This window comes from Epinephelus lanceolatus, chromosome 10 (genome assembly GCF_041903045.1).
Source record: "Epinephelus lanceolatus isolate andai-2023 chromosome 10, ASM4190304v1, whole genome shotgun sequence".
Taxonomy (NCBI): domain Eukaryota; kingdom Metazoa; phylum Chordata; class Actinopteri; order Perciformes; family Serranidae; genus Epinephelus; species Epinephelus lanceolatus.
In genome coordinates this window covers 23953172-23965387 of record NC_135743.1, presented here as the reverse complement: position 1 = coordinate 23965387, position 12216 = coordinate 23953172, and the positions used below count along the sequence as shown (strand labels likewise).

Below are 12216 nucleotides of genomic sequence, written 5' to 3'. Positions count from 1 at the left end.
AACAGATATCTCCAACTCAACCTCCACACACGCACAACAGCGCCCCCTTGTGGAACATCATGACTTCACATGTGATTTTGCTGATATCAGACTGCCTGTGAAAGTTTACTTTAGGACTCACACACAAAGTTGGCAGTGGTTGAAGAGAGGCTTAATCTCTAAACACACATTCCTCTGATACCCAGACCCTCATACTGAAACTACGCAGGTAAACACATACAGCAGGAGAGCTGCAACAGAATATATATTGGCATGTGTAAGGATAAGTCATGTTGTATATTGCTTCATAGGAGACTGCCAGTATGTCATTTGTCTTTAAAATAACAAGTAGCGAGTAATCTGTGAGGTTTTTAACAGTGGTGGATAGTAAGTAAGTACATTTACTCCAGTACTGTACTCATGGGCGGATTATGAGACGGCCCCTGGGCACAGATATGCAAAAGGCACCACCACCTTTCCTACACAGGAGCAAGACACACAGACTTTGTGGTGGTGTTGCCTCTTTTTTTGTTGTTGTTATGAATATTTTTGTGGCTTTGTGTCTCTATGCAGTTTCACTGAATCTCTTTGTAATCATTTTGAGTCTCTTCTGGTCAGTGCGAGTGACATTTTGCAGGTGAAGGCCAGGTGGGCCCCTGACACCTTGGCCTATAGGGCCTTTATTCCACTACATTAATTTCAAAGATTTACTTTCTTGCTCCTGTGTGGATTCAGATTATAAACACAAAATACAATCAACTCTTAAATGATGATGTCAGCTATTACTATAGATTGAACTACCCAACAGTAGGTTAGCATATATTAAGTAGTTAAAATCAGCTCTACCTTTACCAGCTGCACCATTAAAGGGATGTACACATTAATGCAATACTGATTATAAGCCACTTATACATTATTATGAAATTTTAAGAAAAGAAAAGAGAATATAAGATATGCCTTAAACCCACATAGCAATATAATAAGTACAAATCTGTAAAATAAAAAAGTCAGTGTAATAATTAGCCTAACAGTGAAAAATACAGAGCAATATAATAAGCAAACACTAGAAAACACAGAGAAATATAAGAGTAAACAATAAAGAACAAAGGGCAATATAAGTACACAATAAACAAAGAAATAAATAAAAATACAGGTCCGTCTAATAATTAGGCTTAACAGTAAAAATGCAAGGCGGTATCATAAGGAAACAGTAAAAAACAGAGCAATATAAGTAAAAAGTAAAAAAACAGAGAGTAATATAATAAGTGAGCAGTAAAAAAAACAGAACAGTAAATAACACAGAGCAAGTAAACAATAAAAAATAAAAAAAACAGCAAAAAACAGTAAACAGTAAAAAAAAACAGCAATATAATTAGTAAAAAGTTTTTTTTTAAAAAAGTATAATAAGTGAGCAGTAAAAAAACAGCAAGTAGTAAGTGCACAGTAAATGAACACAGAGCAATATAACATTTAAATCGTTAAAAACAGCAATATAATAAGTTAACAGTAAAATATATTACAAAACCGATCTATATAATAAGTAAACAGTAGAAAACACAGAGCAATATGATATGTAAACAGTTAAAAAAAACAGCAATATAATAAGTAAACAGTAAAAAAACAAATCACAGAGCAATATAATAAGTTAACAGTACAAAACGCAGGGCAATATAACATTTAAACAGTTAAAAACAGCAATATAATAAGTAAACAGTAAAATAAATTACAAAACAGAGCAATATAATAAGTAAACAGTAAAATAAAATACAGAGTAATATAATAAGTAAACAGTATAAAAAACACAGAGTAATATAATAAGTAAACAGTAAAATAAAACACAGTAATATAATAAGTAAACAGTAAAAAAAACAGCGTAATATAATAAGTAAACAGTAAAAAAAAACCCACAGAGTAATATAATAAGTAAACAGTAAAATAAAAGAGTAATATAATAAGTAAACAGTAAAATAAAACACAGTAATATAATAAGTAAACAATAAAATAAAACAGAGTAATATAATAAGTAAACAGTAAAATAAAACACAGTACTATAAGTAAACAGTAAAAAAAACAGAGTAATATAATAAGTAAACAGTAAAAAAACCACAGAGTAATATAATAAGTAAACAGTAAAATAAAAGAGTAATATAATAAGTAAACAGTAAAATAAAACAGAGTAATATAATAAGTAAACAGTAAAATAAAAAAGAGTAATATAATAAGTAAACAGTAAAATAAAACACAGTAATATAATAAGTAAACAGTAAAAAAACAGCGTAATATAATAAGTAAACAGTAAAAAAAACCCCACAGAGTAATATAATAAGTAAACAGTAAAATAAAACAGAGTAATATAATAAGTAAACAGTAAAATAAAAGAGTAATATAATAAGTAAACAGTAAAATAAAACAGAGTAATATAATAAGTAAACAGTAAAATAAAAAAGAGTAATATAATAAGTAAACAGTAAAATAAAACACAGTAATATAATAAGTAAACAATAAAATAAAACAGTAATATAATAAGTAAACAGTAGAAAACACAGAGCAATATGATATGTAAACAGTTAAAAAAAACAGCAATATAATAAGTAAACAGTAAAAAAACAAATCACAGAGCAATATAATAAGTTAACAGTACAAAACGCAGGGCAATATAACATTTAAACAGTTAAAAACAGCAATATAATAAGTAAACAGTAAAATAAATTACAAAACAGAGCAATATAATAAGTAAACAGTAAAATAAAATACAAAGTAATATAATAAGTAAACAGTATAAAAAACACAGAGTAATATAATAAGTAAACAGTAAAATAAAACAGAGTAATATAATAAGTAAACAGTAAAATAAAACAGAGCAATATAAGTAAACAGTAAAATAAAATACAAAGTAATATAATAAGTAAACAGTATAAAAAACACAGAGTAATATAATAAGTAAACAGTAAAATAAAACAGAGTAATATAATAAGTAAACAGTAAAATAAAAAAGAGTAATATAATAAGTAAACAGTAAAATAAAACAGTAATATAATAAGTAAACAATAAAATAAAACAGAGTAATATAATAAGTAAACAGTAAAATAAAACACAGTAATATAAGTAAACAGTAAAAAAAACAGAGTAATATAATAAGTAAACAGTAAAAAAAAACCCACAGAGTAATATAATAAGTAAACAGTAAAAAAACAGAGTAATATAATAAGTAAACAGTAAAATAAAACACAGAGTAATATAATAAGTAAACAGTAAAAAAAAAACCACAGAGTAATATAATAAGTAAACAGTAAAAAAAACCCACAGAGTAATATAATAAGTAAACAGTAAAAAAACAGAGTAATATAATAAGTAAACAGTAAAATAAAACACAGAGTAATATAATAAGTAAACAGTAAAAAACAGAGTAATATAATAAGTAAACAGTAAAATAAAACACAGAGTAATATAATAAGTAAACAGTAAAATAAAACACAGAGCAATATAATAAGTAAACAGTAAAAAAGCAAAACACAATAATTTGGCAGGTTGATAAAAGCTGTAAGTATAGGAATTGCAGAGTGTGGCACATAGTGACATTGCACCTGAGTACAGTGAAAATAAAAGCAGGATATAATAAACAGTCAGGTGACGCCTACTGTAAATACATTGTGATGCTACTGACACTTTCTAACTACTACAGTTAATGTCTGAATGCTGGACTTTAACGTGTAACACAGTATTTGCTTCTTCACTCCGTCCACCTCTAGTTTTTTAGTAACGCACCCACCTCTGATCTCCACCCATCACTACTTAGTGCTTCGTCATTGTAACTGCGACACCGCCTCTCCGTGGAAACCTAACCGATAGTCTCCAACTTGTTCCGAGAGGAAACACCGGAATTATGGCAACAAAGTGACGGTGGAGGAAACAGGCAGGAGGAGACACCGGTGTGCTCAGGTATGACTCGGCCCGCTCACACGCTGCTGCTGTCCTATTTACATTAACACACCTTGTCCCGCGACCTTCTTCATTTCCCGTCTCCTCGCGACGGCGGCGGCGGCGGTTCGTGGAGAGTTCACCGCTCTGTATTTAGAGGGATTAAGTCAAACACGACGAGGTCAGGCATGTTTGTGCTGCTAGTCTATCTGGGGAATAACAAACAGGACACCTAGCTACTGTAGTCTGTCGAGTTTATGATTATAATAGTCATAAATGTCCTCCAGAGGTTTCTTAAGATGTTGCCTTCACTTACCCAGAGACAATGGGCCTTTAAATACTTTATAAAGCATACCTAGCTTATTTATCATAAACAACACAACAGTCAAAGCTAAACAGGTAGGTTATCCTATGTCAACTATATTGGTATGTTTATTATGCTGATAACAGACGTAGAAATTTAGAGGGAAACCTAAGTTATTTTTGACTTTAGCATCTGATAAAGGTCAACTATAACATGGTTAGCTACCTCTTATCAAAGGATGCTAGCACTACATGCTACACTTTTAAACGCTATTAGTGTTCATATTCTGGCCCATCAGCTGTGTGTGCATTTTTTTATTAGGTAGCCTGATTTATTATGCAAAATAGAGGTTCACCTGAGCACTTTACATCCCATTGATTATGTTCTGTCATTTATTTGAGATAATTGTATAAACTATTGTACATAAGTTTTGTATTTTCATGAATTGACACACTCTTTTCCCTCTCTCCGTCTCTCTGACCTGGTCTGGGATTGTCCTTGCCATCTACGATGACCTCCTGCATGTATGTGAGTAACAATTACTTTTTAATTTGTTTGCAAAAAGTGCACAATAGGGCTGCAACTAACGATTATTTTCATTGTCGACTAATCTGACGATTATTTCTTCGATTAGTCGACTCATCATTTTATCGAAAAATGTGTTAAAATGTTGAAAAATGTTGGCCTGTCTCTCCCAAACCCCAAAATTATGTCATCTAATGTCTTGTTTTGTACTCACACCAAAGGGTTTTAGTTCACCGTCGTGGGAGAGTGTGTAAAGCTGACAATATTTGAACATAAGAAGCTGCAATAAGAGCATTTTGGGCTACTATGAAAGATGACTCAAACCGTTTAGTCGACTACTAAAATAGTCACTGATTATTTTAATAGTTGATTTGTCATCGATTAGTCGTAATCGTTGCAGCCCTAGTGCAAGTGTAACAAAGGAGCTGTTTTAGTAATGATCCCATTGCATATCAGGCTTGTTTGTAGGCTACTGCAGTGATGTTTTGCACCCACTACGCTCACAATAAGAATGATTTTACCTCATCAAATATATATTTAAATGAGCCCCCCTCAATTTTCTAGAATATGACTTATAATTATAATTAAACAGTCCTGCTCTCAGCTGAAGCCGCATGGCACATTTCATTTATATTTATGCAACCATTCTATGAAGCCATCAGTCTTTATAGAACCTAATAAATATTAATTCTTGATTATTATTATCTGACGTGTTGTTCCTCCTGGGATCTGAGTGCAGACTGCCTCTTTATCTTTTAAATGCACTCCTTGGTTCAGTTTTTTTTCTACCATGATTTTCTGTTTGCTTGCGTAGGAGAAGTGACCACTATTTCTCACCCATGACTATCTCTCCATATCCCAGAAAAAGCTAGTACTTTATTTTATTATCATTATTTTATAAATGAGTCATAAAAATGCACGACAGCCTTTTTAATGTTCGGCATCAAACAGATCTGGAAAATAGGGAATAGTAGCTGAAATTATGGCACACTGCTGTCGCTGACCTGCTGATGCCCCACACCAAACTAGTTTTGGGAGGGGTAGTCTGACTGTGTCACCCTGAGGCATCTGGACGCAAACACGTCTTTATCTCTCGTAAACACATGCTCCCAGTAGGCCTTACAGCACTCTGTTAACATAGAGTAGTATTGGCGGGGATTCCCTCTCACACGCACAACAAATAATTAATGTTTAACTAGTAATTTAATCTTTCACCATGATGTGTTTTTATTTTCAGACTCAAAGTACTCATATATGCACCCAGATTGCACTGTGTATCAGCAAAGTGTCAGTGTAGAGGAGATGTAAGAATTTTAATTACAGTGCAATTTTAATACATGCAAAGGATTTTAAAGAAATTAACATTTAGCCAGTTTTTCTTTTGTTTTGTTTTTTTTTTTTTTTTGCAGACTAGTCTCTGTTGAGCCAGGTCAGCAACATACTTGTGAAAAGTTTCCGTCTCTCCACCAGGGGGCAGTGTAAACTAAGAAAACATGGCCATTGTACAGTCGCATGAGATGATCAAACACAATGTAACATGTACTTAGGTGGCCTAGAATGTCCGCCACAATCTGTTCAGCGCACTCTGAGCCTCAGGGCCTGGTGCGAGTGTCTTTTTAAGAGATCTCCGATGACATCCAGGCACATGCATATTAATATAAGCGTTTCCTTTCCAGTCTGACTTATCGCTTTGCATTGTCCCTGGATGCAAATATTTATGGCAGTTTCAGTAGCTGCAGAAAATCCATGGCTCATATTTTTTGGATAGTTGTCCTGCCCTATTCTCTGTAGTAGCACTGGATAGACTTAATCTACAATATAATGTTTTGACTGTTCTCTTTGAAGAGTCAGGAAGAAGCAAACATGTTGTGAAATGTAGATTCCCTGAAGTGTGCATGAAGGTGAGAACTGCAACTTGGCCCAAAACAAGGAGGCTGGGCAACATGTCTGCCGGCGGGAAGGAGCAGGAACACGGAACATTCCTGGTTCATGAATTCTTCATAACATAATGGTGCACTATGAATATTGATGCGCTGTTACCATCAATCCCGTTAGTGCTCTTGAGAGCTCAGATCCAGAGCACAAATAAAACCCCTGCAACCATGCCTCCATCACATGCACTCAGAATTCATATTTAAAGCAATTTCAAAGCTGCACAAGTTGTTTTACATAAGATACGGGAGGGAAGGAAGTGCTGTGTGCGTGTGTGTGTGTGTGTGTGTGTGTGTGTGTGTGTGTGTGTGTGTGTGTGTGTGTGTGTGTGAGTGAGATGCTTACCCAGATGCAGTATTAAAAGTCAACGAGAGATGAATACAGTGGAAGGGGTATGGGACATTATGTAATCACTGAGTGATGGAGCCAGAGAGGGATAAAGATGTTCCAAACAAACATAACCTCCCATGCAGTCAGCTGGAGTAATGCACTGCTCCATCGCATGTGCGTGTCTGCCCGTGCTTTTGAACAAATGAGGAAGAGTGACGGGGGGGTGGGGGGGGACAGAAAGTGTGCGTCAGTGTATTTGGGTGTGTCCACTGTGCGAGTGTGTCGTCTCAGAGTCTGTGGTTCCAGTCTGTCACTGTCTCGAGGGACTGTGGGTCTGTGAGTGCTGCTCCTCTTCTCCTCCCCTCTCCGTTGTGTCTCTCCTCCCTCTCCTGGGTCCAGCTCAACACCTGCTCCTTGCAGTAGGCACAGGGCAGGGCAGGGGTTCCTAAGCAACTGAAGGCAACGCGAGTAGTTCATGCAGTCTTTGTTTCTCTACCTCGCTCTTTTTCTGTTTCCTCTCTGACTTCCTCACTCCATCCCAAACTCAAGCAGTGGAAACACAAATGAGCTGCATCCAAAAGTACTCGCTTTCTGTTTGAACCCAGCTCGGATTCATTGGATTGTCCCAGTTAATGCGCCGTGCTACGGTTAATGTTTAACACCACTGGTTTTTGTACTGCTTGTGTGTCATCACTGTGTCAGTGATCAAAGTCTAAAGAAGGAAACACGACTGTTACCGTGCAAGAGAGACCTCTTGTCCCTTGCGTCTTGCTACCTCTTTTGGACTTCATGACAAGATTTACAGATTTGGTAAGACTTTTAAATTTTTAAACAAATTGCCCAGAAATGATGTGACGGTGCTGTGCATGCCACACGAAGTTGCCTCTGTGAGACAAAGGTGATGGTGGCTTACCCCGGGTAGCTGTGAGAATAATGAACCTCTTTACTTCCCCCCTTTTTGCCTATGAGCCGTATGGCCCTAATGGGGTCAGGCAGATGGGTGGGGACCATGCCGGAGTCCATAAAGAGTTAGTGTGTATGTGTGTACACATGAGCGGATGCACATGTGTGTGCTGGTTTGTTTTTGAATTTTGTACACAAGGTGGAAGGTGAAGCTGATGGTGGGTCTGGTGTTGGACATTGCAGCTTTTCACACTGAATTTGAAACCATCCCTCTGTTAATACCTCACCATTTGTGTGAGGGCTGTAGTCCTGACAGCCTCACACTGTGCACATGAATGCACCACGTTGGTGCCTGAATAGACTGGGCAGGACTCTGAGGAGTGGTCCTGTTGCCTCTCTGCTTCCCTCCTGTTTCTGGACGTTGTACTGTGTTAATGATTGCACCCTTTGGCTCGGCTGTTTGGGATTTTTGGATGAAGGCTTAATTTGTTGTGCCAACATAGTGATGGGTTGAGAATGCAAAGACATTATTTTAAAGATACAAGTAAATATATGCAGATTTAAACACTTATTTTAGTGTTACACTGCTGCAGCATCCTCACACTTTACCACAGCCTTATATGAAGCAAGTAGAATATGAAACTTGCGTCCATCTCCTCCACCTCGGCATGCGGTTGTGAGGCGTGCGGCTTGGTGCTCAGTTGGTCAACTCAAGTCCAAGCCTCAGTGCGAGACTCCACCCCTTTACGAGCATCGGACACCTTCAGCACAACAAAGCATGTGTCGCTTCGCAACATTGTTTCTCCTCTGAACGTGCGGAATATAGGATTTTGTCGGATTTTGTGCTGTTTGCTTTCCCATCGATGCTAATCCAAGAGTAGGTAAGCCCAAATTTAACATTCAAGCTGCTCGGGCGGTGGGGATGAGTTAGTGTTTATTTGTTTTGTTGTACATTCGGCGCCATTTTCATACACAGATTGTTTAAATACCCTGGCACTTTGGCCCGATACGGCACGCAACTGTTTGTGCGCTTTCACTGGGAAAAAGTTGGAAATTGAAGTCGTGTAAGGCTGTGGTAATATGCGATGTTTAAACCATGGTTTGTTGAAGCGATTTAAATTATATAGCCCGTACATCGCGCAATTAAAATAGCCCAGTAGCTGTCTTACAACATCCCCATAAATAACAAGTGCTCCGTATCAGCGGAGGCTGCGATGTGTTTTCTCTGCATGTGCCAGTTGTTTTTGTAAAAATGAATGGGCATGAGGGTGCTAAAAGAGGGCGCACAGCTTGTGTGTTAAAGGAAACTCACACTAAACTAAATTGTTTATTTATGTATTAAATATGTGTGTGTCAGGCTATATTATAAACTACCAAAATTTCTAATGAATCGTGTTAATAAATGATGACTAAATAGGAAAAACAGATATGTTCTGTACAATATAAATATCTGAAAATCAGTGATAATGTAACATTAGGTGATAATATATGATGTATAGGAGAAATTAACTGCCTAAAGATGAAGTGATTGCCATATTTCATCCCCTAACTCATTCATATGTTAAGCAGTTATTGTGCCACATGATGTACTTCATGTCAGACTCCTCTGTGAGGTGTGTTACAGCTATTTTCCAAGAACGTGTCTCCTCAGTTGTTGTTGTTTTTTCACGCTGTTTTCAGAGATGGCTTTGCTTTTGGATTTCCGCTTCACATGACTTGCTTTTACCCCAAGAGGAGGGTATGGGTTAAAAATATCCATCTTCGCTGGAGGGTGGCATATGTTAATGTGTGTGTGTGTGTGTGTGTGTGTGTATGTACACGCCTATACACTTAAGAGAAACTCATCCAATAAGCCTCATCTCCATTGATGATACCGCTGGATATATATAGTCAGATAATCTTTTATGAAGCGCTGCAGATATGACGTAGGGAGGATGAGGGGAAAGACAGAGGCAGCACTAATGCGGGAGCACTGGCAAGTGCAACAGTGGTAAACACAGAGGTTAAAAAACGGCAGAGATAAGACCCGGGTGCCTGGGGTCCACTGCCCTGCTGAATCAGCAGTGTTGTGAACACAGAGCTGCTGAAGTGATGCTGAAGGATGTTTTCGGCTCTGCTGTGCGAGAGCGAGGTCACCGAGGTCCCAGAAGAGCTTGCTGGTGTTAATCCTCTTTTGGGAGTTATGATGCATTCGTGCAGTTAGACTACTACTCTGTTGTGTGTGCATTACCGAACAGGGAACAGACTCCACATACAGTACAGAGTCATTTGCTCTTCTCCTCATGAATGAGGGAGTCAGTTTGCTTAGCTTAAAGAACGTGTTAAAGTGAATATAATATTTACAAAATTCTTCTAAAATCACATTGCAATAAAATTGCAGGATTACTTCATTGGAATATAATACATTAAGTTTACAGGACAGTACTTATTTTAAATCCTTTAATATTTTCTGCTCCAAAGACACTGATCTGGATTTTGTGTGTGTCGAACATACAAAAGAACACTTTCCTCATAATGTGCATTAATGTACACATCTGCTGTTCCTTCAGTGGGCTTTGGCTGAAGCGATGTTGGAGATGGATTCAGAATTGCTTTCAGGGCAACCGCAGTAAATCAATCAAGCCACTTCATTCTTTTCCCATGTCGGTTCATGTTACAGCATCAGGTTGACAGACCATCTGTGTGTATTGATCAGTGAAGAGTTGGGTTCGGGATAGGTTTACACAGAGGACTTGACTAAAATAAACCTTTTTGTAGCTCATTACCTTTTTGTTGAGGATCACCCAGCACACACAGGAGATGTGGTGTCTCAGAATCCATGATTACAGCGCTTCATTCAAAGTTTGAGCACATTTTTTGTCACTCTACATATGTCTCTCTGTTCTCTTGAAAGCACTATCATTTAATAAAAGTACATGTGTATGCTACAGTGACTTAAAGATATTTCTGTGTGTATTCATGATGTTGCTGGGCAGGTTTGCATGATCTGAACATATGAACAGTTTATCCCGGCACGTGTTAGCGTGTATGTTGGCATGTGTGCCTGTGTTTACTTGCAGAGGTTAATAGGAGCCACCATGTGGCCAGAGGACTGATATCTTGGCTTTCAGTTCATTTCTGTTGATTTTCAGCCAGGTAGGCGGGGCCCCACATAAAACCATGAATCAGCACAGCTGATCGCCACTGTGCTTCTGCCAGCTCTTCCCTCTCTCCCACACACTCAGATGCACGCACACCCAGAGAGGCAGACCACAGAGACAGTCGAGAGAGAGACAGAGAATCAGAGTGGAGGGGGATAGTTTGATACTGAGCGAGATAGATACTGTAGGCAGGTAGATAGATGGAGATAATCTCACTTGGTCACTTGGGGGATGATTAACTCTAAACTCCTTCTAATTCCTTAAGCCTACTCTCAGTACCCAGGAAACATGCTTTCTTTTTGTCCTAGTATTCCTACAGTGTAATGTTACTGTACAGCTCATGTTTCGTCAATCAGTGACCAGTGTTTGGCGAATTCACTCAAAACAAACAAAATCTTTCTCCTCAGTCTCAAAGACAATGTTATATGTAGTTGCGTGTGCATTTGCGACAGTGCATGCATGTATGCACATGTGCATATGCGTGTACACTGTGAACAGAAATAGATATGAGCTTGTCTGTAAAGGCTAATGAGTCCCTGCATCCTGAGCACATGTAGCTATTTATATACTATACCTCCACCTCCTCATCTGCAAGCTCTTCCCCATTCAGCCCTCTTGTCTTGTTTCATCACACACACACACACACACACACACACACAGTAACACGCAGCACACAGCAGCAGCACTGCAGCATCACTGACAAATAATACCACATATCCACAAATTCTGGAAAATGTCTTATTAAACTGGAGACTTGGAGTAATCACCAATTAGCAGTCGCAGTTAAATCATCTGGTTAGCATCGATTCAAACTGTTTTGCATAATTTTAATTAGGACTATTAATAAAATTGGAGCTCACACTGTTTAAGCATGGGGAGTAATGAATTTCCACAAAATGCAAGCCATTTCCTCCCCTTAAATATCCTAAGGTCAAGTAAAATGTGACTTTAACGTTAAGTAAAATTCACCGAGTCCAATCAAATCTCACATCATCATCCTGTGGGAGCATTAAACTCAATTCAGAGTCACAGAAACTCTAAATCAAATCCTGATTGAACTCCATCCCTGGCATTTGCACCTGATCCAGCAGCTCTTTGAGAGCTCTCTCTTGCTGGAGGGTGGCCTACTTCATCTATAATTTAGCTCATTAGAGGCACTAATTATGTAGGATTGAGGGCAGACTT

General features: G+C 37.6%; 1 protein-coding gene across 19 annotated transcripts in view; it reads left to right on the top strand.

Moving 5' to 3' along the window:
- The first annotated feature begins 3945 nt into the window (after positions 1–3945).
- The window catches only part of LOC117265653 (uncharacterized), a 42829-nt gene continuing 34558 nt past the window's right edge, over positions 3946–12216 (top strand). For 10 of the 19 annotated variants that reach the window (XM_078171817.1, XM_078171816.1, XM_078171828.1 and 7 more), the window contains exon 1: positions 8643–8768. In XM_078171817.1, the coding sequence (XP_078027943.1) occupies position 8768 (1 nt within the window). In that variant the 5' untranslated portion in view covers positions 8643–8767. Of the gene's footprint in view, positions 4079–4105; positions 4730–7653; positions 7799–8528; positions 8773–12216 lie in introns of those variants that run through there. The other 9 variants (XM_078171829.1, XM_033640264.2, XM_078171831.1 and 6 more) reach the window with 5 other exon arrangements.